The sequence below is a fragment of the Chelonoidis abingdonii genome, chromosome 5 (genome assembly GCF_003597395.2).
Source record: "Chelonoidis abingdonii isolate Lonesome George chromosome 5, CheloAbing_2.0, whole genome shotgun sequence".
In the NCBI taxonomy this organism is placed as follows: Eukaryota; Metazoa; Chordata; order Testudines; family Testudinidae; genus Chelonoidis; species Chelonoidis abingdonii.
The window spans coordinates 65,493,771-65,516,629 of record NC_133773.1 but is presented as its reverse complement, the minus strand read 5'-3'; the positions used below and the strand labels follow the sequence as shown (position 1 = coordinate 65,516,629).

Here is a 22,859-nt window from a genome sequence, read left to right as displayed (position 1 = left end):
GTCCATTTGCTGGATCAGAAAGAAGGCCCTGAGTCAGTTTAAAACCAGGCTATCAATCAAAAACCTTCTTGCCTGTTGGTTCCTTCTAAGGGTTGATAATGGAGAAAGTATGTTAGCATCCTCTCCCTACTAGAGAAGGTACATACAATAACATATACAGAATTGGATTTTTAATATAATGTACCCCAAAGGTATTAAACCTAATTCAATAAGGTTTAATTTTATTTAAGTTTACTTTAATTCCATAAGGTTTGTTCAGGATATTGTCAGTCTGTCACAGCTAGCCCAGTCCTGGGTGGAGATATGGCTTGATCTCATTGTGCAGATTTTCTAAGATCCACAGTAGGATTTGACTGAAACAGTCAGGACTGATGTAAATGTATTTGGAATATTTCTCATAATACAATGTTTGCATTTAATATTGATCATGAAATTTGGTATCTTAAATGTTTCTGTTACTCTACATAAAGACAAAATATGAAGTTCAATATGTGCCTTCATGTTACTAGCAAAAGTAAATATTGATAGGGTGGGCTAGAAAGAGAAGAACTTCTGCTGAAATCAAAAGAATAATTCTTTCAGACTCTAGTCTTTGTTCCAGGCAGATTTAATTATTACACTTTTGTTCTCTTAACACTTACAGCAAAGAACACTTACAGAAATTCAGGCCTATAACCTCTTCCCACCCGCTATGTGAACAAAATATTTTTTCTAAATGGCAATAATATAGTAAAATAATGCATCATTACCAAAGTGAAAGAACACACATATGGAGTAATTAATTGCTTTACTATTATACTGCTGTTTAGGAAACTGTGGTTTTGCATTCATATGTGGATCTGGGAAATGTTTAGCCTGGATTTCTATTTGTTCATTTTGCTTTGTTCAATGGGTGTTATTCATAGCATTAAATTAGAAAAAAAATCAGTTAGTCACTGATCATTTAATAACAGGACAAGAGAGTTTGAGGTCGAAGTGTTTTTTGGTTTAAGATTATTTAAACTATATGGGTGTCACAAAAATCCTGCTTAGATATTGAGTTCTGGAAAAATAAAGGCAATCCAAATACGCTGAATTTACAATGTCTGTTAATTCAGTTTCTGTTCATTTTTCTTACATTTGCAGTGACACTACTTCACCATCTGGCTTTTCGCAAAGAGGATATATTTTTTTCTCCTCACTCCTTCCCCACAGAAGTTCTAACATTTTCAAAGGTTAGAACAATAAGTAGGACTCTGTTATAATTTTCTGGGCAATGTGTCCTCAGTTCTGGCAAAGTGTTAATTTCAGAACATCTTTAACACGCAACATCACATTTCAAATTGGACCACAATTTTTCATTGTCTCCAAACCTTTTCACACGTGCTCTTTCAAAAGATACCAGAAGTCAAGAGAATGTACTTCCAAGATTAAGTATAATCCCAAGAGTATGATTTGGAATAATTATATTAATACAGTTGCAATTATTACAGGAATTAACTTAAATTAATACCTATTTTATTGAATAGTCATACCTGGTATTATGGCTTCAGGGTAAACTTTAGGTTTATTTTTCATGACTGCACAGTAGATCAAAAAATATATGGTACTTGTGAGAAAGATTCCACTAAAGTGTGCAAAGACATAGTCTAAATCTGAAACAGAAATGGCACAGAGGTAAAGATATAAAATCACAGTAACTGTAAATATTTTTACTAAGCTTATTCTATGCTGTTTCATACATAGTGTGCATAAAGCCAAAAATGCACAAGGCATTACTACTACTAACTTGAAGCGTGGTCATCGTCCATCCATTTTAAATAAAACAAAAATAAGAAAAACAAAGGAAGGGTGCTTGTTGCATTATCCATGTGACACAAACATGACTGCAAATATTACTATAGATGGAGTTGTTCAATCATGCAAATTAAGGGACTTCCACTGCGTTGACTATGCCATAAAATCATATAAACATAGGATTAGAAGGGGCTTCAAGAGTGTGGATCACAGTAGAGCCTAAAACTGGGATTTGGGTGCTGAAACCTCACACTTAAGCATCAATGTTTTTGACTCAAGAAGAAAAGGAATCCCTTTTTTTTGTCCTAATGCTGCACTCCTGAGCTTGTTGCGCTGTCTTCTAGGTCAGTGGGGGCAAACCATGGCCTGCGGGCCACATCTGGCCCGCAGGACCCTTCCCTCTGGTCCCTGAGCTCCTGCCAGGGAGCAGGGTCAGGACAGGCTTGGGAGGAGCCAGCCCAACTCCCCGGCAGCGCGGTGATGAAGAATTTGGGAGCCAAGAAGCTTGTTGTCCACCTACCTAATTAGAGACTTTGGTTCATTATTACTGCAGCACTGTGAGGAGAAAAAATTATGAAGGCTCCACTCCGACAAAAAATTGCAAGAGAATGACAGTGGTACAAAACACTTGCATGAATTGTTGGAAGATAGAGGAGAAGCAGATAGGACTGCAAAGTGGGGGGAAGTTAACCCTGGGGAAAGATGGCTTGAAATGCTTCTTACAACTCAGTTAGTAGGCACTAAATCAGTCTCTCTCCCCTGCTTGGGCTGCTCATGCCCTCAACCTACTCACTTCTGATGCTGTGCTGGCCAGGCTGGAGGAGCATGGAATAGTAAGCCCTTGTGTTCTCTCACACCCACCCCAGGTGGAATTAATGCCACCGGAAGCCTGCAACCGAGAGAGAAAATTGAGCTGTCTTGTTTGGCTGCAGCTGAATGCATATCCACTCTTAAAGCAGAGGGTCTCTATATTTTCCCATAATTCATAATTACCCCCATAAAGTATGGAGACAATTAATATAAACGTCACAGAAATATATTTTCTGCACAATAAAAGCAGAGCATGAGCTGAAAAATGGATGAAGAAACCAAACATTTATATTATCAGGCTCCTTATGTATTTGGAATGTTGCCTACCAATGCAGCAGTGAAAATCTAGATGGTCTCACAAGAAAAATAAGTAGAAAATATGACTAAATTTCAAAATGCTTCAAAGAAAAAACATTTTGTTGTGAATGAAATTGTGTCTAAACATCAGTGAGGTTTGGCATTCACTGGGCCTGATCGACCCAGTTTGCACAGCTGTAAGTGACTACAAATGGGGCAAAGTAGTGGAGAATCATGTGCACCGATTCCTTTGTCACCACATAACACCAGGAGGCATGGAAAAAAAATCACCAAATCTATTTACAAAATTAATAGGATATACAGTAGTTATAAATTGAAATAAAAATGGTGGATTGGCTTTTACCAAATTGACTTGCTCCTGTGTATACCGTTCCATTTCTTCTACCATGGTCCTTGATGTACAGCACTGGCACAAAGCTGGAACCATAGAATATTCCAGCTACTACTGCTAGGGTACAGCCTCTTAGAGAGAGGGAGAGAGAGAGAGAGGAAGTCATTATTAATCAGTAGATAGACGTGATAATATACTTAAGACAAAAAGAACAGGAGTACTTGTGGCACCTTAGAGACGAACAAATTTATTTGAGCATAAGCTTTCGTGGGCTACAGCCCACGTCATTGGATGCATAGACTGGAACATACAGCAAGAAAATATTTATACATAGAGAGAACTTGAGAAGGTGGAAGTAGCTGTAAGAGGCCAATCAACTGAGATGAACTATCACGAGAAAAAAAACCTTTTGGAGTGATAATTGAGATGGCCCAACAGGCTCCAAAGAGAAACTGCTGAACTCGAATTAATATGCAAATTAGATACAATTAACTTAGGTTTAAACAGAGACTGGGAATGGCTGGGTCATTACATTAACTGAATCTATTTTCCCATGTTAAGTTCTCCTCACATTTTCTATGGGTCATCTTGATTATCACTTCAAAGGTTTTTTTTCTCCTGCTGATGATAGCTGGTCTCAATTGATTGGCCTCTTAGAGTTGGCCTGGGTGCTCCCACCTTTTCATGTTCTCTGTATGTATAAATATCTCCTGTCTGTGTGTTCCATTCTATGCATCCAAAGAAGTGGGCTGTAGCCCACGAAAGCTTATGCTGAAATAAATGTGTTAGTCTCTAAAGTGTCACAAGTACTCCTGTTCTTTTTGCGGATACAGACTAACACGGCTGATACTCTAAAACTAGTAATGATATAGAAATTACACCTTCTGTCACATTATTTTTATCTTACAGTAGTGCCTAGAGGCCCTATCCAGGGCGCCATATAGCTAGATGCTGTATATGCATGTAACAAAGAGACAGCCTCTGCCCTAAAGAGTGTACATTCCAGGTTAATGACAAGACCCAACAATGAACTTTACTAAGATGTGGTGGTAGCTATGAACATTTAGAACCACTCTACAGGGTAACCCACTAAAGGGCATAAAGGAAGCAGATAAAAGTCTCATAGATTCATAGACTTTAAGGTTAGAAGAGACCATCATGATCATCTAATCTGACCTCCTGCAAATTGCAGACCACATAACCCCACCCACCCACTCCTGAAATGAACCCCTACCCTCTGGCTGAGTTACTGAAGTCCTCAAATCATGGTTTAAAGACTTCCAGCTACAGAGAATTCACCATTTACACTGGTTCAAACCTGTGAGTGACCCTTGCTGCATGCTACAGAGGAAGGCGAAACCCCCAGGGTCTCTTGCCAATCTGACTTGGGGGCAAATTCCTTCCCAATCCAAAATATGGCGGTCAGTTAGATCCTGAGCATGTGGGCAAGACCTACCAGAAAGATACCTGGAAAATAATTCTCTATAGTAACTCAGAGCCCTCCCTATACAGTGTCTTGTCTCCAGCTGTTAGAGATTTTTGCTATTGCCAGTCACTGATGGGCCACATGCCATCCTAGGCAGTCTCATCATTCCATCCCCTCCATAAACTTATCAAACTCAGTCTTGAAGCCAGTTAGGTTTTTAACCTCCACTGCTTCCCAGAGAAGGCTGTTCTAGAATTTCACTCCTCTGATAGTTAGAAACCTTTGCCTAATTTCAAGCCTAAACTAAGTCTGTGTTAAGAGAAAATAAACACAGTATTGCACTCAAACTGACCACAGCATCCGGTGTTTCTGTAATCTCTACATATGATGGCATAAAACACACATTCGGGCAACTGAAAAGTCACTGAAAATCTATTTTAAGTAATCTCCACAAGACAGTATAGATAATTTGTAATTGTAATTAATATTGTGGCCAGTAAGAGACAGTGCATTGAAAAATTAGAAGAACAAACACTGTTATCCAGTTAAAATGTACCTAAGCAGTTTTGCAGTTACGCCTCTTCATTATAATACTAACATTTATAAAAATTATCATTCGTTACAGTGTGAGAATGTGCTTCATACGGTACAGAACACAGAAGTTCCTTTACTATTTTGTAGCAACTTCAAGAATGTCAACTAGCCAGAATGAAGAAAAGAAATGGTAACTACTTACATTACTCTTTTTCGTACTGCAGAAAGACTGTCTACCCATGAAGCATCAGAATAGGTATTTTCAGAATTGTTGACTGACTGTTGACAACAGTTACAATTTTAGTGTCAAATGTTTTGGAAAACATCCAAAAAAAGTGCATCCTTTAAAACAGAACAGTCACACACTGGGGAAAAATCATCTTCTGAATGAAAGTCAGGAAACATAGGTTTACAGATAGGCCCAAGCCAAAAAGATTGGCTCAGGATTTCAAATGCTTCAGGGTGTCTGACTCTGGGGCTTAACTCAACACATTGTAGAGAGAGAATCCAAGTACAAATTTGGATTTGAAAACATGTTTTCCCTTAAATTTGGTGGGTGCTACAATCCAGAGGTTTTCTTTGTTCTCTGTTTCCAGTGTTGTTGTTGACTGTGTGGGTCCTTTGCCATCACTAGAATCATTTCATAGCCATATCCATTTCTGCTTATTTTTGCCTTCCTGTACGCACACAGAATCCTTCTCTATAATACAAGCAGATTCTATGTCACTCTCTGCTTCCTTTGCTCTACCCACAAATCCCCTGCTAAAGATTTCCTTGATAAGGAGGAATCCCAGAGGGCATAGTTGGGTCTTATACCTCCCTCCCTGTGGTTCCCAGTTCAGGCAGCATAGTGAGGGGGAGATAGACTGAAGTGTGCTGCTGTGCTCCAGTTATCCTTGCCTGGTTCATGCGCTCTAAGGGACAATAGCCATCTGGCACCAGTTTCAGGTCTCTAACCTGTGCTAAGGGCAGGGTGAAGAAACAGGGAGTCATAATTACCTGCCTGCTAGCTTCCCCACTCTGCTGTGCAGCAGGGAATCTGGCTGCCAAGACACATTGTTTGCTTCCTTTTATCTAATATTCTACTTTTACAGTTCAGTTTTAGTTCCAAAAGCTGTAATTAAAATTATTTCCACTTTCTGACATGGGGGGATATTCTCAATCATTTATTAAACCTGGAAAAGGACTTGTGAACCTATACAACATGCCAAGCCAGTAACAACCAGACTGTTGTGAAAAGCTGTATCTGTTGCTAAATACTGTTGATCTTACAAGACACATAAATTGAAGTTCATATAAATAGGCATCTCCATTTGACCATGAATGTTGACAAATCTGGGTAACATCAAGTAATTGCTTTTCTTTCTATGCTGATGCACATTTTCAGTGAAGTAAAACAATAGTCAGAGTACTTACCCTTTCTCCCAGTAATGGAGTGACTTCTAACGAAGTTGAAGAACTTTGAACTTCACTTTTTACAAAAAGAAATATGATAGTGCTGTGAAGAGAAAAGTACATTAACATGTACCAAACATCAGTTCATGACGACATAACATTTAATATCCCAGGGCAAAAAAAGTAGTTGAAGGTGTAATCCTCATTTTCATTCTGTTCCTTATTTTTCATCCTTTGTTTGACAATGTCACACTTTAGTATATCTTGAAACGAACCCTTACCTAGCTTGATTCATCTTATTAATTAATTTAAACACAAGTATATACTTTGATCAAATCTACTTTTAAAAATGTAGTAGAGTCCTTATAGTTACCTCTTGTCATATTAAGAGGATGTAAATGTCACTGTTCTGAGATATCATCGCATTATTTTTCTAAAGACAGTTGTTATAGCCCAGTACTGCATTTTCAAACTATAGCAGATGTACACTGGGATATCCTAAGGGAAATTCTATATACACCCTCTATGGGGTGGGAGTGAGGGGTAAGGAGAGGAGAAAATGAATGAGACCTTCTTTCCAAAAAGCAAAAGCATACTACATTTACCAGAATTAGTGTTTCTAGAAAGTAACTAAACGGTTCACAATAAGGATGTTTTTAACACACCTTTACATTTACAGCTTCTGTGCAGGAGACTTAACAGCTTACTGCACTTCATTTGGCCTGCGACCAGGACAGCCAGTCAGGTAGCGGCACAGACAGCTGCAGCGGCACAGCAGCCAGCAAACAGAGCTGGAATCAGGGGAGTTTCAGAGGGAGTTCTGTTGGAGGAGCAGGTTTTTGTAGTTTGTGGATTGTATTGTGTAGTTTGTGTGTGTGCGGAGGCTGCTAGGGGCCATGTGCTGGGAGAGCGGCTGAGCCCTGATTAGGGGGCAGGGCTTACCTGCTTAGGGGTCCTATAAAAGTAGCCAGCCAGTCAGACAGCGGCACAGCAGCCAGCCCTGGAAACAGGGGAGTTTCAGAGGGAGTTTACAGGGGGAGGTTCCAGGGGAGACTAAGACAGAGGAACCGACAGGCTAGTTAAGGGAGTGGGTGGTGCTCTGCCAGCGTTCTGGTGCCTGTTGGGGGTTTGTGTTGTATTGTGTGTCTCGGACTACCAGGCACTAGGTGGTAAGGCTATGACTGATACAGAGGTAGCAGTGAAAGACACAGTGAGGATGACCGGATGTGGAAGCTGCGGCATGTACATGATCCTAGAGGGGTTACCTGAAAAGGATTTCATCTGCATGAAGTGCCGCCTGATAGAGCTGATGGAAGAAAAGATCCGAGGACTGGAGATGCAGGTGGAAACTCTGGTTGAGTTTAGAAGGGGGTTTGAGCAAATGATGGAACACAGACAGACACGAGGAGGCTGACGGGGATAAGCTCAGACTTGCAGATGGAAGCAAGACCAAAGAATTCTGAGGGAGGAGAGCTGCTGGGTGAGGAAAGTGGACGGTGGAAAGCATGTGACTAGAGAACCAGCAGAGGAAAAAGACGGGCCATTGAAGGAGAAAATAGAACTCAGGAACAGCGATGTTTGCAGAGTTGGAAAATGAAGAAGGAGCACAGCAAGTGGTCGCTGAAGGAAGAAGAGGGCAACGAAGGAAAAAGAGAAAGAGCCACTAGTCTCCTGGCAGGAGAGGGGAGGAGAGTCAATGGAGGCAACACCAAATATAGAGGCCCCAGGAGGAGATTGCAAGGGTGAATAGGAATCGAGTAAGACTTGCAGCCAGGGGGTGCAGGGGATAAGGACCTGGAGAATCACGCTTGTCACCAGAAAAGGCAGGGTCTACGTGATTTGGAGACTCCTTACTGAGAAGAATAGACAGGCCTGTAACTAGAGCTGATCCCATGGAGAACAGAAGGTGTGCTGTCCTGCCAGGTGCTAAGATACGGGATGTGGACCTGAGAGGCTGAAAGGATCCTAGCGGAGTCAGCGGGAAAGAATCCCGCTTGGATTGTCCTTCATGTGGGAATGAATGATATGGCTAGATTCTCACTGGAATGTAATTAAGGGAGACTACGCCAGACTGGGGAAGAGCTTAAGGAAATTGAGGCTCAGGTGATCTTCAGTGGGATTCTGCTAGTCCCCCTAGAGAAGGGCAACAAAGGTGTGACAAGATTATGGCGATCAACAGATGGCTTAGGCAGTGGTGCTATATAGGAAGGGCTTTGGGGATGTACAGTCAATGGGAAGCATTTACGAACAGAAGACTGTTCTCTTGGGATGGACTTCACCTGAGTAAGGAGGGAAATAGACTTCTAGGATGGAGGCTCGCCCAACTGATTAAGAGAGCTTTAAACTAGGAATTTGGGGAGATGGTTGGGAGATGTCCAGGTGATCTCCACGACGGAATTTAACCTTGAGAGGGAAGTAAACAAAGTAAGAGGGGATACAGCCATGGACAGAAAGAATTGACATAAGCTGTTTAGGAAAGACAGAAATAAAGGCAAAGGTGGTGGAGTAGCATTGTACATCAATGATGAGGTTAACTGTAAAGAAATAAGAAGTGATGGAATGGATAAGACAGAGTCTGTCTGGGCAAAAATCACACTGGGAAAGAAAGCTACTAGAGCCTCCCCTGAGATAGTGCTTGGGGTGTGCTACAGACCGCTGGGATCTGATTTGGATATGGATAGAGACCTCTTTAATGTTTTTAATGAAGTAAACACTAATGGGAATTGTGTGATCATGGGAGACTTTAACTTCCCAGATATAGACTGGAGGACAAGTGCTAGCAAGAATAATAGGGCTCAGATTTTTCTGGATGTGATAGCAGATGGATTTCTTCACCAAGTAGTTGAAGAACCAACAAGGGGGATGCCATTTTAGATTTGGTTTTGGTGAGCAGTGAGGACCTCATAGAAGAAATGGTTGTAGGGGACAACCTTGGTTCGAGTGATCATGAGCTAATTCAGTTCAAACTAGATGGAAGGATAAACAAAAATAGATCTGGGACTAGGGTTTTTTTTCTTCAAAAGGGCTAACTTTAAAGAATTAAGGAAATTAGTTAGGGAAGTGGATTGGACTGAAGAACTTGTGGATCTAAATGCGGAGGAGGCCTGGAATTACTTTAAGTCGACAGCTGCAGAAACTATCAGAAGCCTGCATCCCAGAAAGAAAGGGGAAAAAAACCATAGGCAGGAGTTGTAGACCAAGCTGGATGAGCAAGCATCTCAGAGAGGGTGATTAAGAAAAAGCAGAAAGCCTACAAGGAGTGGAAGATGGTGGGATTAGCAAGGGAAGCTACCTTAGTGAGGTCAGAACATGTAGGGATAAAGTGAGGAAGGCTAAAAGCCATGTAGAGTTGGACCTTGCAAAGGGAATTAAAACCAATAGTAAAAGGTTCTATAGCCACATAAATAAGAAGAAAACAAAGAAAAAGAAGTGGGACCGCTAAACACTGAGGATGGAATGGAGGTTAAGGATAACCTAGGCATGGCCCAATATCTAAATAAGTACTTTGCCTCAGTCTTTAATAAGGCTAATGAGGAGCTTAGGGATGATGGAAGGATGACAAATGGGAATGAGGATATGGAGGTGGATATTACCACACATCTGAGGTAGAAGCCAAACTTGAACAGCTTAATGGGACAAAATCGGAGGGCCCAGACAATCTTCATCCAAGAATATTAAAGGAACTGGCGCATGAAATTGCAAGCCCATTAGCAAGAATTTTTAATGAATCGGTAAACTCAGGGGTTGTACCGTACGACTGGAGAATTGCTAACATAGTTCCTATCTTCAAGAAAGGGAAAAAAAGTGATCCGAGTAACTATAGGCCTGTTAGTTTGACATCTGTAGTATGTAAGGTCTTGGAAAAAATTTTGAAGGAGAAAGTAGTTAAGGACATTGAGGTCAATGGTAATTGGGACAAATTACAACATGGTTTTACTAAAGGTAGATCGTGCCAAACCAACCTGATCTCCTTCTTCGAGAAGGTGACAGATTTTTAGACAAAGGAAATGCAGTAGATCTAATTTACCTCGATTTCAGTAAGGCATTTGACACGGTTCCACATGGGGAATTATTAGTTAAATTGGAAAAGATGGGGATCAATATGAAAATTGAAAGGTGGATAAGGAACTGGTAAAGGGGAGACTCCAACGGGTCGTACTGAAGGGTGAACTGTCAGGCTGGAAGGAGGTTACTAGTGGAGTTCCTCAAGGATCAGTTTTGGGACCAATCTTATTTAACCTTTTTATTACTGACCTTGGCACAAAGAGCGGAATGTGCTAATAAAGTTTGCGGATGACACAAAGCTGGGGGTATTGCTAACACAGAGAAGGACCGGGATATCATACAGGAAGATCTGGATGACCTTGTAAACTGGAGTAATAGTAATAGGATGAAATTTAATAGTGAAAAGTGCAAGGTCATGCATTTAGGGATTAATAATAAGAATTTTAGATATACATTGGGGACACATCAGTTGGAAGCAACAGAGGAGGAGAAGGACCTTGGAGTATTGGTTGATCACAGGATGACTATGAGCCGCCAATGCGATATGGCCGTTAAAAAAGCAAATGCGGTTTTAGGATGCATCAGGCGAGGTATTTCCAGCAAAGATAAGGAGGTGTTAGTACCGTTATATAAGGCACTGGTGAGACCTCATCTGGAATACTGTGTGCAGTTCTGGTCTCCCATGTTTAAGAAGGATGAATTCAAACTGGAACAGGTTCAGAGACGGGCTACTAGGATGATCCGAGGAATGGAAAACCTGCCTTATGAAAGGAGACTCAAAGAGCTTGGCTTGTTTAGCCTAGCCAAAAGAAGGCTGCGGGGGGATATGCTTGCTCTTTATAAATATATCAGGGGATTAACATTAGGGAGGGAGAGGAATTATTTAAGCTTAGTACTAATGTAGACACAAGAACAAATGGGTACAAACTGGACTAGGAAGTTTAGACTTGAAATTAGACGAAGGTTTCTAACCATTAGAGGAGTGAAGTTCTGGAACAGCCTTCCAAGGGGAGTAGTGGGGGCAAAAGACATATCTGGCTTTAAGACTAAGCTTGATAAGTTTATGGAAGGGATGGTATGATAGGATAGTTTAATTTTGGCAATTGATCTTTGATTATCAGTAGATAAGTCTGCCCAATGGTCTGTGATGGGATGTTGGATGGGATAGGATCTGAGTTACTGCAGAGAATTCTTTCCTGAGTGCTGGCTGGTGAGTCTTGCCCACATGCTCACGGTTTAGCTGATCACCATATTTGGGGTCGGGAAGGAATTTTTCTCTGGGGCAGATTGGCAGAGGCCCTGGAGGTTTTTCGCCTTCCTCTGCAGCGTGAGCATGGGTCACTTGCTGGTGGATTCTCTGCAGCCTGAAGTCTTCAAACCACAATTTGAAGACTTTAATAACTCAGACATAGGTTAGGGGTTTGTTATAGAAGTGGATGGCTAGGGTTCTGTGGCCTGCTTTGTGCAGGAGGTCAGACTAGATGATCATATTGGTCCCTTCTGGTCTATGAGTCTATGACATAAACTGAGAATAGAAATTCTAGGTCCATTTTCTCAAGCAGAATTCTGATTTGTTCTTTGTTTTGTTTTTTATAGTCTTGCTTGTTTTTCAGTTAAATTCAACTGAAAATGTTAGGTCCCTCCTCAGAAGCCTAGTTCTGTGAGATTGGTAGGAGTGTGGAACAGTGAGATTTAAACAGGAGTAATTACCAACATATTTAACTTTCAGATTTGATCAGGTAAATATGTGCAATCAGAATTGGCAGGGTTTGTTTTTTAATGCCAAGGAATGGCGCGGGTCCCCATCATGCATGGTTCTTCCCCCTCCTGAAAGGATAGGAAGGAATATTGGCAAGGGGGGATGTCAGTCTCCTCCATGAAGACTAGGAAAAGACATATTGTTCCCCCTCCAGGCCTATGAAGCTTAGATGAAATGCTTAAACTGTGAGTTCCTTCCTCCCTAAGGGTATGGCTACACTTGCAGATGTAGATGGCGGTGGGGGGCGGGGTAGGGTGGAGTATGACAGGGAGTGTGTTGTGTGTATGTGGGGGGAGAGAATGTGGGTTTTGGGGGCGCTGAGATCATGTCAGCATGCTGTCTTGTAAGTTCAGACAGCAGCAGACCCCTCCTCCTCCCTGCCTCTCTCTCTCTCTGTCACATAGCATTCCACAATAATGGTTGCTTTGTCTCGGAGCAGATAAGCATGCCAGCTGTCAGAAATGGAGCTTTCAAAGGGCATATCCACATTCCTGCAATAATTAAAAAACAATGACAAGAGTGACCACTTGACTTAAGGGGATTATGGGATGTTTCCGGAGGCTGCTCAGAGAGCACTAATGCAACACCTCATTCACACTGATTCCCGGGCATTTCAGCCAATGTACACCAAGTGTTAATTTTCTCGCCGAGTGCTTTAGCCCTGGAGTTAGAGTGCTCTACGTGCCTTGCCAGTGTTGATGGGCAGTGAGCTAGGGTGTCTGGAGCTGCTTTAATGTGCTCTAACTCGCAAGTGTAGCCAAGCCCTAAGTGCCTGGAAAGTGTCCTGCGTAGAATAGCTGCTCCCATAAATAAATAAAGAATTTGGAGGCCCTGTAGGGGCTCCTGGAGGATGCCCTGGTTGGGGAATTCTGGCAGTATGGCTTCAGAGTTTCGCTGCTGGGGATTGCAGAGCCTCTGGGGACAAGAGATGGTGTGGATGGCCCTAGATTACGCTGAATCTATGGAGTATGCCAGGTTTGAGGAATGGTTTTGTGGCCTAGTCTATGGAAAGGGGCAAAGAAGAAGCAAACTCCACCTCTCTGAAGGATTGATGAGAGACAAATTCCACCAGGAGATCATAGCTTTTTCCTGGGAAGGCTTTTCCCAACAATTTTCAAAGTGAAACATTTGAGTAATTTCATTATGACAATCAATCAGTCTACATCTGGGATGGTATTTAACATGTCCATTGGCATAAAAATGTGCATCTCCATTTATGAAGACCTACTTTGCCATTGAATTGGCATTAACATTTGTCTGATTCTGAAAATATTTCTTTGTCTCACTGGGTAAAACAACTTATTATGTTTTAAATGAACTGCATTTGAAAAATTCATTCAACTAACGCACATCCTCTCCTATTAAATCAATACCTCAGTAATTAAATCAATGATCTATTAAATCAAATAAGTTGTTTATTATTAGGAAAAATATTTACCTTAACACTGAAAGTCCAGCTCCAATATAATTTAAGATGGGTTTTGATACCTCTTCTGGGTCAATTCCAAACCAGCCGAACCTGGAATATTTAACCAGTTTTATTTGATTCCATTTATATGTATTAAATTTTAAATTAGAGTCCAGTCTTGGAAATCCTTACTAATGCAAGTAGTCCCCCTGCAGTCCAGATTATCAGGACTGGGCTCATGCTTAGTGAAGTTTTGCCAAGAGGCATGTAAATGTAAATGTCCAGGCTAAAAGAAATCAATTTAACCATGTACAAATATGATGATAAAGAAAACAATGAAAATAAAAACAGCATTTTACTTGGACATGAAAAATATGATTTTAATTAATCAGATGAGTGAGCATCTAGGGTCTTTTGCAAAGAAGATCCAGTAAACATTTTCTTCTTATTGAGAATCTCACAAATAAGGGAGCACAGTGAATTACAATTAACCTGAATATTTCACTGGGAGAAAAAAATTTCTTTTCTATTTCATACATCTTTTGCATTCATGCTGAGTGCTTTCATTAGAGTTGCTAATGAAGAAATGACAGCATTCGCATTGGGTAGTTTAAAGTTTAAATGTAGTTACCTTGAGCTTGCCCAGCCAGTTAACAAATTAAAAGAAGCCCAGATTAAGAGTCCAAGACCTAAACCAATGGTTTTAACAATGGGGACAACTGTAATGTTACCTGCAACATTGAAAAACACAAAAGCGAACTTATTTTAATGCCAAAATATTTTGGTTTTAAAATTTAGCACTCATATGTGTACTTTGAATTCCAATATGGTTTATAATACCAGATCCTTTGAACATCAGTCAATATGAAATACATGATGTTGTTGTTAAATATTTAACAAATGCACACACACACAAACACACTTTCTTCAATTCTTCGTCATCCACAATTTTGAAAGCTATGGTGCTTATAAAAGGAAAGTACTGAAGGCATTGTATGTAAGGTCTTTAATGCACCTCAGCCCTACAAGAATGCCTGGTACTCTGGTTCTAAATCTCTCTCAAGAAGAGAATGCCATTTATGTCTAACTGTGCAATAATCATGTTTTAGGAATAGGAAGAGACCAGTATTCTTGAGTTTTTATATTTTCCCATGTACATACTGAACTGAAAAATTCTGTATTCTGTAAAGAGTTTCCCTGTCATTAAAGTGGGTTAAGTTGGTTCTACTCTGCCTTTTCACTGACTCAAGTTTGAACTCAAAGTACTGGGTGCTATATGAAATTTCACCAACTAGGTTTTAATTCACATAACCTGAGGTGTTTTTGCTTCTACCAATGGCATGAAGACACATCAAGGCAATTTAGAGCTATTTCTGTCTCTACGGAGAAGAATCTGTCTGTTTTATGCAGTGATGCTTCCTATTAAAGAGCCCTGCACTGGACTACAGCTTAGACTGTCTAGTCATTTCATGCTTTTTTTTTTTGACGATTTTTTTTAAGGTTTAATTTATATCAATCCAATTTGAGGACAAAATTAGGAAATACACAGACAGTGCTTATCATCCAGCAGCTCCCACTGGCTTCAGTGGGAGCTGCTGGCTGCTCAGCACTCTTGAAAATCAGGCCACTTACTTAGAAGCTTAACTTGGGCTTTTGAAAAACTTGGGCCAATAGGTTTCTTATAGCTATTTAAAATGTAAGCATTCCGCCTATGTTGCCATATGGCTAAGGTAACTTTAGCAGCTTCTGTTTCTTCAGCCCTTCTAAAACATGGATATTATTTGGTACTTGTATTACTTTAGGTTTTTAAATAAGGCTGCTGAAGACCACTGTCAATGATAAAACTGTAAAATCTCATGTTCACAGTAATACATACAATAATGGCAGAGATCCAACAGTGTAGAAAATAACAAAGATCCATTTAGTATTTCAGTGTTATCATCTCTGCCTGCTCTGAGGAATTAGCTTTATTGTGTCTCTGAAGAAGTAGGATCTCTTCCTCATTACCTGTAGCCCATACACTACCCCCAACCATAGCAAGAGGCCAAAACCTAGGGCTATTCCGAATAAGGTTCACCACCAATGATACTATCCATATTGCAGCACAGAGAATCCACTGGAAGAACATTCCTGGAGGGGAAAACAGACAAATAAATGAATGTGTTACCATCAATGGTTTTTAAAAAAGATTTCTTTCAAGTACTGTATGTGTGAGCCTGTTGTTTCTTGTTCATATAATATATCTCAGATGAAATTATGCAGATACAATTGAAATCTGGTCACATATTTTAAAGAACTATCCCTCATAAGGTTTATATAGCCATGTTACAATATTTTTAAAAGGTTATATTTTGGGGCAAGATGTTAGCAGTCAACCAGTCATTTATTTCTGGGTTCTCACATTCTCCGTACACTTGCTAACTACATTTGCTTGGACAGAGTTAATACAGCCCAGATCCTCAGGTGCACATGAGCTCTGCTTAGCTCTTGAAGAGGATGGACTTGAGTTACTCTCCCTCCGTTCCACTCCCAACCATGAACATGTTAGAACAGCCTAGATATTACTCTAACTTGCATAGGATGGCCAGATTCCTGTACACTTTGGCCAAACTTCCTCTCACTCCCAGCAGATCCTGTACTTGGAGGGGCCAGGAGCGGGTGAAATCTTTGCTGGCTTAATGCCCCTCCTCCCCCAGGACTTCCCTTACAAGAGGGCAATTCTTGGTTGAATATTTAAACCAACTTTTTTGTCCCCTTTGCAGTGCTGGATTAGCACAAAAAGAGGAGAAAACAGAGGCTAGGATCCACCCTCTAATGCAGATATGGTTACAGAAAATAATTTGGGATAAGCCTTTTTTGATCACAGGATTCTGGTAACCAATGAATAATAATAATATGTCTTCACGTATACCTAGATACAGCATAACCCCAGTATAAAGCAAGTGAAGTGCTGTGGCAAAATCATAAATCATAAGTAGGAAACTAAAGGGGTTGTTTGGTGTTTATCAGATTGCCAAGACAGAAGTACTCAAGTTTCTACTTTTGATGGCTTTTAATGTTATCTACAATAACGTGACTCAAGGGATGGAGATATTTAATAGATCACCAGCTATAAAGGGTAAATAATACACACTTCAGTGTGTATTTGAGAATTTGCAAACTGCGGGGGATTGAAAGACACTCCACTTTTTGCTTTTCCATCTTGCAGCATCCTGTAGTACACTCTCTCTGTCTCTTAAGTGGATGGCAAGACATAAGAAGGGCTTCTCAAAGTTTTTCCACTTCTTTGAGTTTTTATTATTGCTTTTACAAAACTAATTGTTGTGAGGAAAAAATGCTATACTTCTTCCACCTCTCTCTATAGCTGAAGGCTGTGCTGGGGCTAATGCTGATATAGCTGGGAGGTTTCAGTAACCAGCAGATTTCATATTCTCACTGAAAGTGTGTAAAACTTCAACATTGTTCTTACAAGTGGTAAAACTATTAAAAAAAAACAGATTGTTTACCATCACCAGTATCAAATTTCTTAACAGGTACAAAGTTTGTCCCAAATAAAAAGACAGCTATTGCAGAAGAGGTAAAGCCGATAGTGAGATCTGTTCCATTACTGTTGACGGAACTGTTATTTGCTGTCCAGCTATTCATTTCTGTTCTGAAAATGCTTCTTGTTGTGATGCTCTTTTAACGAAGATCCTTTCAGACAGCTTCTGGGAACAGAGACCAGGATTAAATAAATATATGTCATTGGATCATAGCAGTCCTAATGGAGTTTGATTTTTAGCACTGTGAGGGTTTAAAAGGTCCTGCTTTCTACTTCTCAAAAGCTGAAAACAATTGTAAGGAATAATGTAGCCTAATGAGCTACCACCATGAAATTTAGATAAGGGAGAAACTAAAGGAATACACATTAAATATCTCATCTCAAAAGCAACTTCAAGCAGAAGAGTATATGGAAATATAAAACATGAGTAGTTAGAGAACAGACATAGCCATAATACAGAATTATGAATACTCAAATGTATCCAGATTAAGGGAAGGCCTGTGCTTCTTTATGGACAGGTGCTAATATTGGAATGATCCTAGTTCCAGAATGTTGCTATGGGAGACTGCCTGGAACCAAGCAGGCTGATGTCTTTTAGGTTTGCATGACAGCACGTATTAGGCAATTCAATGCAATCATCTTCCTCTGGTGGAGGAAGTCTTGGCAGTGAGACTCTCGTCAACCACATTGCCTAGAAACCAGAATGGAGGGGAAGGTGGGCAGTGCAATGATTCCACAGAGCCAGTATGGAAGCCTAGGCTTAAAGCTCTTAAAATCCATGGAGTTTAAGGGGCCTGGGTTTTTTTCTGCAGAAGGTAAGGAGAAACCCATAAAGTTTCTTCCTTAAATCTCCATGGAAACTTTTGGGAAGAACACAGTGAGGGAAAGCTTGCAGAGTTTTTCTTCACTCCATAGCCCCACTCCTGTGGGGTTTCCCCAAGGGAAGGGCTGCTCTGGACCTATTTAAGTAAAATTCTTCTGAAATATACCCTAGTCTTAGTGAGGGGAAAATGGCATTTCAATTTTTTTTTTGTAGATTTAAGATAGAGTTTAATGTAAAGCTATTTCCTCAGTTTTTCTTTATTTCAGAGGAAGAAGAGCTGTGTTCCCCAACGTCCATTCCCTTACTTTACCTCACCTTCTCCAGAATTTCACTATTAGTTCTGTTGGACTGGCACTATTATCAACTGCTGCAGCAGAGTCACAGGTTTTGCTTGAAACTAGTGATTTGCATCAGCAGGTGAAAAGTTCACTCTCCACATGGAGCAAAATAAATGTAATTATTTAAATGTTTCCCTCTGGAAGACGTTGGGGTGTTTTCTCTTTGAACACCCAAGAAAAAAAGCCGGAGATTCCTTACGATTGGAGTAGGAGGTACCTCACCATGAGAAGAGCATGGGGTACCTTACTCTACCTTTCTAGGTCTCTGTTTTCCCTCACATCCTTTGTCTGTCTGGTCTATTTAGAATGGAAGCTGTTTCAGAGAGTTTTTACTGTATTTTGCTATATGTTTGTAAATAAAAAAAACCCAGCATAATGGAATCCCATTCTTGGCTAGGGCATGTAGGCACTATTGTAATGCAACTAATAATAACTAATGCTAGAACTGCTTGAGAGACTAACTTCTCAGTTTGAGAAACACCATGCTGGAGTGTTAATTTTATACAGCACTCAGACACCACAGGGTTGGATGTGGAGTAGATAAGGAAAGATAAAAATGAAAAGTCCAGCATGTTTGTTTACTCACTAAGCCATTGTACTCATCTGCATATGTGTGCATGTCAAGTAGGGGACCATACCTGGGTTTTGCACAAGAAAATCTTCACATTGTTAAGAACATTGACATAGTATTGATTTTCCTGCTTTCATTACATTTCTGCAAACACAGTATGCAATTCTGTAGCCTTTAATCTCATAAAACATGACAGTGCTTTAAGCTGCCCTTCAAAGGGGGAAAACGGTGTGTGCTCTTCTGAACTTCATTATGGTGTATAAAGGAGCCCTGAAATGTTGCTTTTATTATGCCCTAGGAAAAATGTGTGTGGTGGGAAACAAGAGAGAGTTCTGCTTGTTTCTAACATTTAAAATTGTTATATTGTGTGCCCTGGAAGATTATGTATGACTTGAGAAGTATTTGCACTACACCACAGATACAAAAGAAAATGAAACCTCTAATTAACTGCAAGGGGAAGTTATTTTTACTCAAACTGTTTAAAACTCCCCGTTTTCCTTAAAATCCATTTGCCTAAAGCACTTAGGAGACAAGCTCATTTTAAGATTGAACACCCTTACTTCAGTTAAGGTTTGAAAAAGTTTCCAATAGTAATCTACAGAGTCTTCCAACAACAATTACAGGAACAAAAAAGACTGGACTTGTCATTTCTGCTAATTCTAAGAGGCTGGGGGTGGGGGCACAAAGCAGAAAATGAATTATGTACAAGACCGAAAAGACCCTTTCAGTCTCTCTGTGTACCTCAGAGAAAAATGAAAAAAAGGCCACAAGCTAATTTTTTTCATTTGTAGGTCACCCCTAAGGACTGAAGCGTCAAGGCTATCTACTGTTGATATAACGTACCGTAAATAGTTTGAAAGTAGGATACTGACAGCTACTGAGGAACACTCAAAGTAAGGAGACTTCAATTTTGATATATACAAATTCCACATAATTTTATGTACTTTCTTTCTTGCAAAATATTTGTTGCAATGTTCTTTTTTCTAACAAATCCTGAGCTATCAACCTAACTTCACAATAAGTGCATCCAGAAACCATATTCACCCAGCAAGAGGCTCTAATTCCAAAATCAGGATCTTACTATGTCTCCCTCACATCTGATCCAACCAGAGCTTGAATGAGAACTAGCTGGCTGTGGCTCAATCCAGACAAGGACAACATAATGTTGCTAGGCTAGGAGGCAGCAACAAGAAGAGTTAGCAAAACTCATATTCTCAGAGCAGGAACGTGACCTCCATTTAGAAAAAAGGAACATAACTTGAAGTTGATATTGGATCCTTGGTTGACTTGCTCCCTCCCTTTTGTCAGCTGCAGCCCAGGTGCGTTAACCTTCCAGACACACTGCAAAGCTCATCTTTTCTCTCTTGGTTGAGGCAGGTGTAAGCTGAGGGGGATATATTTACAGGTAGCCCTTCGTTTATGATTATATTGATTTCTAATGTATGAGATGGGCACTCAGAGCTATTAATGAGCACCTGCAGAGGTATTTTAAAAAAAATCAGAGGAAGGAATATATAAAGAATACTAGTTCTTCAGAAATATGGATACAAGCTGTAAATTCAGTTTTTAAACACCCAAACATTTAAGGGTGCTTGGATCCAGATTTCAGTTCAGATCCAAATTTCTGATTCTATTTTTAACTACTGTACTTGGAAAAAAAAATAACTTTTGCCCTTGAGATGACATCCCATAGCATTTAGGTTAGCCATATGTGTTTTATTTATATATTATACACCAGTTCCTGGATCTAGCCTCTGTTTGCTTGGAACAGCTCAGGAGAAGGATTGCAAAAATGGATATGAACCACCTTTGTTCTACCAGATGTTGGGACAACAGCAGCACCACAGGGTAGACAGTCGCTACAGTCTCTGTAACAGACTTCTGTTCTCTTCAGAAGAAGGAGAAATCTGGGATGTCCAGTTGAACGCCCTTTAAGCCTGCTTTGTATTGCCAGTAGCAAGGCGATGATCTGACAGCATTGGCAAGATCCTGAGGTCTGTGGAGCTTTGCTGATTTATACAAGCTGAAAATTGGGCCTTATATTTTCATTATGTTTCCTTAGGACAGCACTTACAATTTGCTATGCTTTTTCTAGACAATTACGACAACAAGGATCCTACCCCAAAGAACTTTCATGTCAAGATGGATGAAGGATGCTGTTAAGACTTCAGAGTAATTGTGGCTTGCTCTGGGGTATGGAGCTTTGTTAATAAAACAGATATTTGTAGAGACCACATGCCATTGACAGTCCATTCCCTCTGTAATCTCTTCATTGAAGAGCATATTTTCACTGTGATTATCATAGAATCCTTTCACATCAAAGAGGTATTACAACGAAACTTAAATGTGAGTCTGAGATTTGGTTACTTGCTAATGAAAGGTCTCTTATGCTTTCCTTTCTAAATTAAATGTTTTTGAAAGATGATTCTTCAGACTAAGTTGTTAAAAAAATGTACTTAAATTACATAGAAAAAATAGCTGTTTGCAGTGTTGTTGTAGCTGTCTTGGTCCCACGATATTTGAAAGACAAGGTAGGTTGGCCCAGTAAAAGACAATGCCTCACTTACCTTTTTTCTCTCATAGAAAAAATATGCAGTTCAATTCACCAAGGGCCAGATTTTACCTCCCTTACTCATGCTGAGTAGTACCTTATTCCATGATGTCAAGAGAACTACACTCAGAGTAAAGGACTTCCCAACTGGAATACAGATGGCAGAATCTGGCCAGAAATAGTAATCACAAATACAATCACAAATGAAATAACAGCACATGTAATTTATTTTTTCACATACTCATCTGCAAATATTGTGCAACTCTTCAAAAATGTAACTCAAGTGTTAACTGAGAACTCAAACTCTTTGTTATCCTTTCCCCCTTTCAGACAAAAGCAGCATGGATGATAGTCCATTTAATAATTACAGTTTTAATGGATTTGTTTCCACAGTCAGCATACTTGTACAGAGGACCTAGGATGAAATTGCGTCTTGTTGGAAGTGGGCTCAGCTCTTGAGAATTCAGCGTAGCCTCGCTCATTTACATCAGCAGATATTTCACCCCTTTCATGACTCACTCCAGAAGCATTAACTAGGCAAATTACCACACTCAAAGAAGCATAAACATACCCACAGAAGCATTATAGGCACAGTATATCCTCTCCTTTGGGCTTTCATTCACTTCATTCATTGCCTTTGCATGATTATATTATTAAAAAGTACTTAAATTATTTAAAATTGTTTAATTCAAATGGCAGGAACTTACTCTGATTTTAATGAAGTGATAATAAGGGTTTACCTATCTACTCTATCAGTTCAACTGCTGGATTTAGTTTCATTTCTCTCTGCCCATTTTATTTTTGAAATTAACATCTCCTTTACCTTGCGCTTTATAAATGTTCCCCCCCTTACTATTCTACTTTTACTAGTGTATCTATGTGACCCTCCTTGCAATCTCTTTACTCACATTACAAAATTCCTAGGCACACAAATGTGTTTTCCTTTACAGTGACTTTACTTACAATTGTTTCTTTGCAGTTCCGACTTCCTGCACTGACTTGCTCTGCAGAAACTGCCGGTGCCCAGCTCCAGTTCCTGCTCCTCCTCATGTGATCAAGGCTCTCATCCACCCAGCCACCCGTCCTTCTCTTTCATTCATTTATCTTTTGGGCACATTTGATACTGAAGGGAACTTGTCATACTATGTGTGTGTTGAGAGTGGAGGGGAAAGGATAACTCCCAAACTGCAAATAAAGCAGAATAGCCTTCTGATTCTGACCTCTGTATCCCACCTTCTTCCCTTTTGTGGCTCCGCTGTATCAACGCTTATTT

At 40.0% G+C, this 22,859-nt stretch overlaps 1 protein-coding gene across 1 annotated transcript in view; it reads right to left on the bottom strand.

Annotated features, from left to right (window-relative positions):
• The window catches only part of TMEM144 (transmembrane protein 144), a 29,465-nt gene extending 6,606 nt beyond the window's left edge, over positions 1-22,859 (bottom strand). The window contains 11 exon segments of the mRNA XM_032803465.2: positions 1,515-1,634; positions 3,248-3,366; positions 5,398-5,474; positions 6,612-6,693; positions 13,793-13,873; positions 14,394-14,493; positions 15,770-15,892; positions 17,269-17,442; positions 17,445-17,469; positions 22,550-22,654; positions 22,657-22,859. Of these exon segments, the coding sequence (XP_032659356.2) occupies positions 1,515-1,634; positions 3,248-3,366; positions 5,398-5,474; positions 6,612-6,693; positions 13,793-13,873; positions 14,394-14,493; positions 15,770-15,892; positions 17,269-17,442; positions 17,445-17,469; positions 22,550-22,654; positions 22,657-22,686 (1,036 nt within the window). The 5' untranslated portion in view covers positions 22,687-22,859.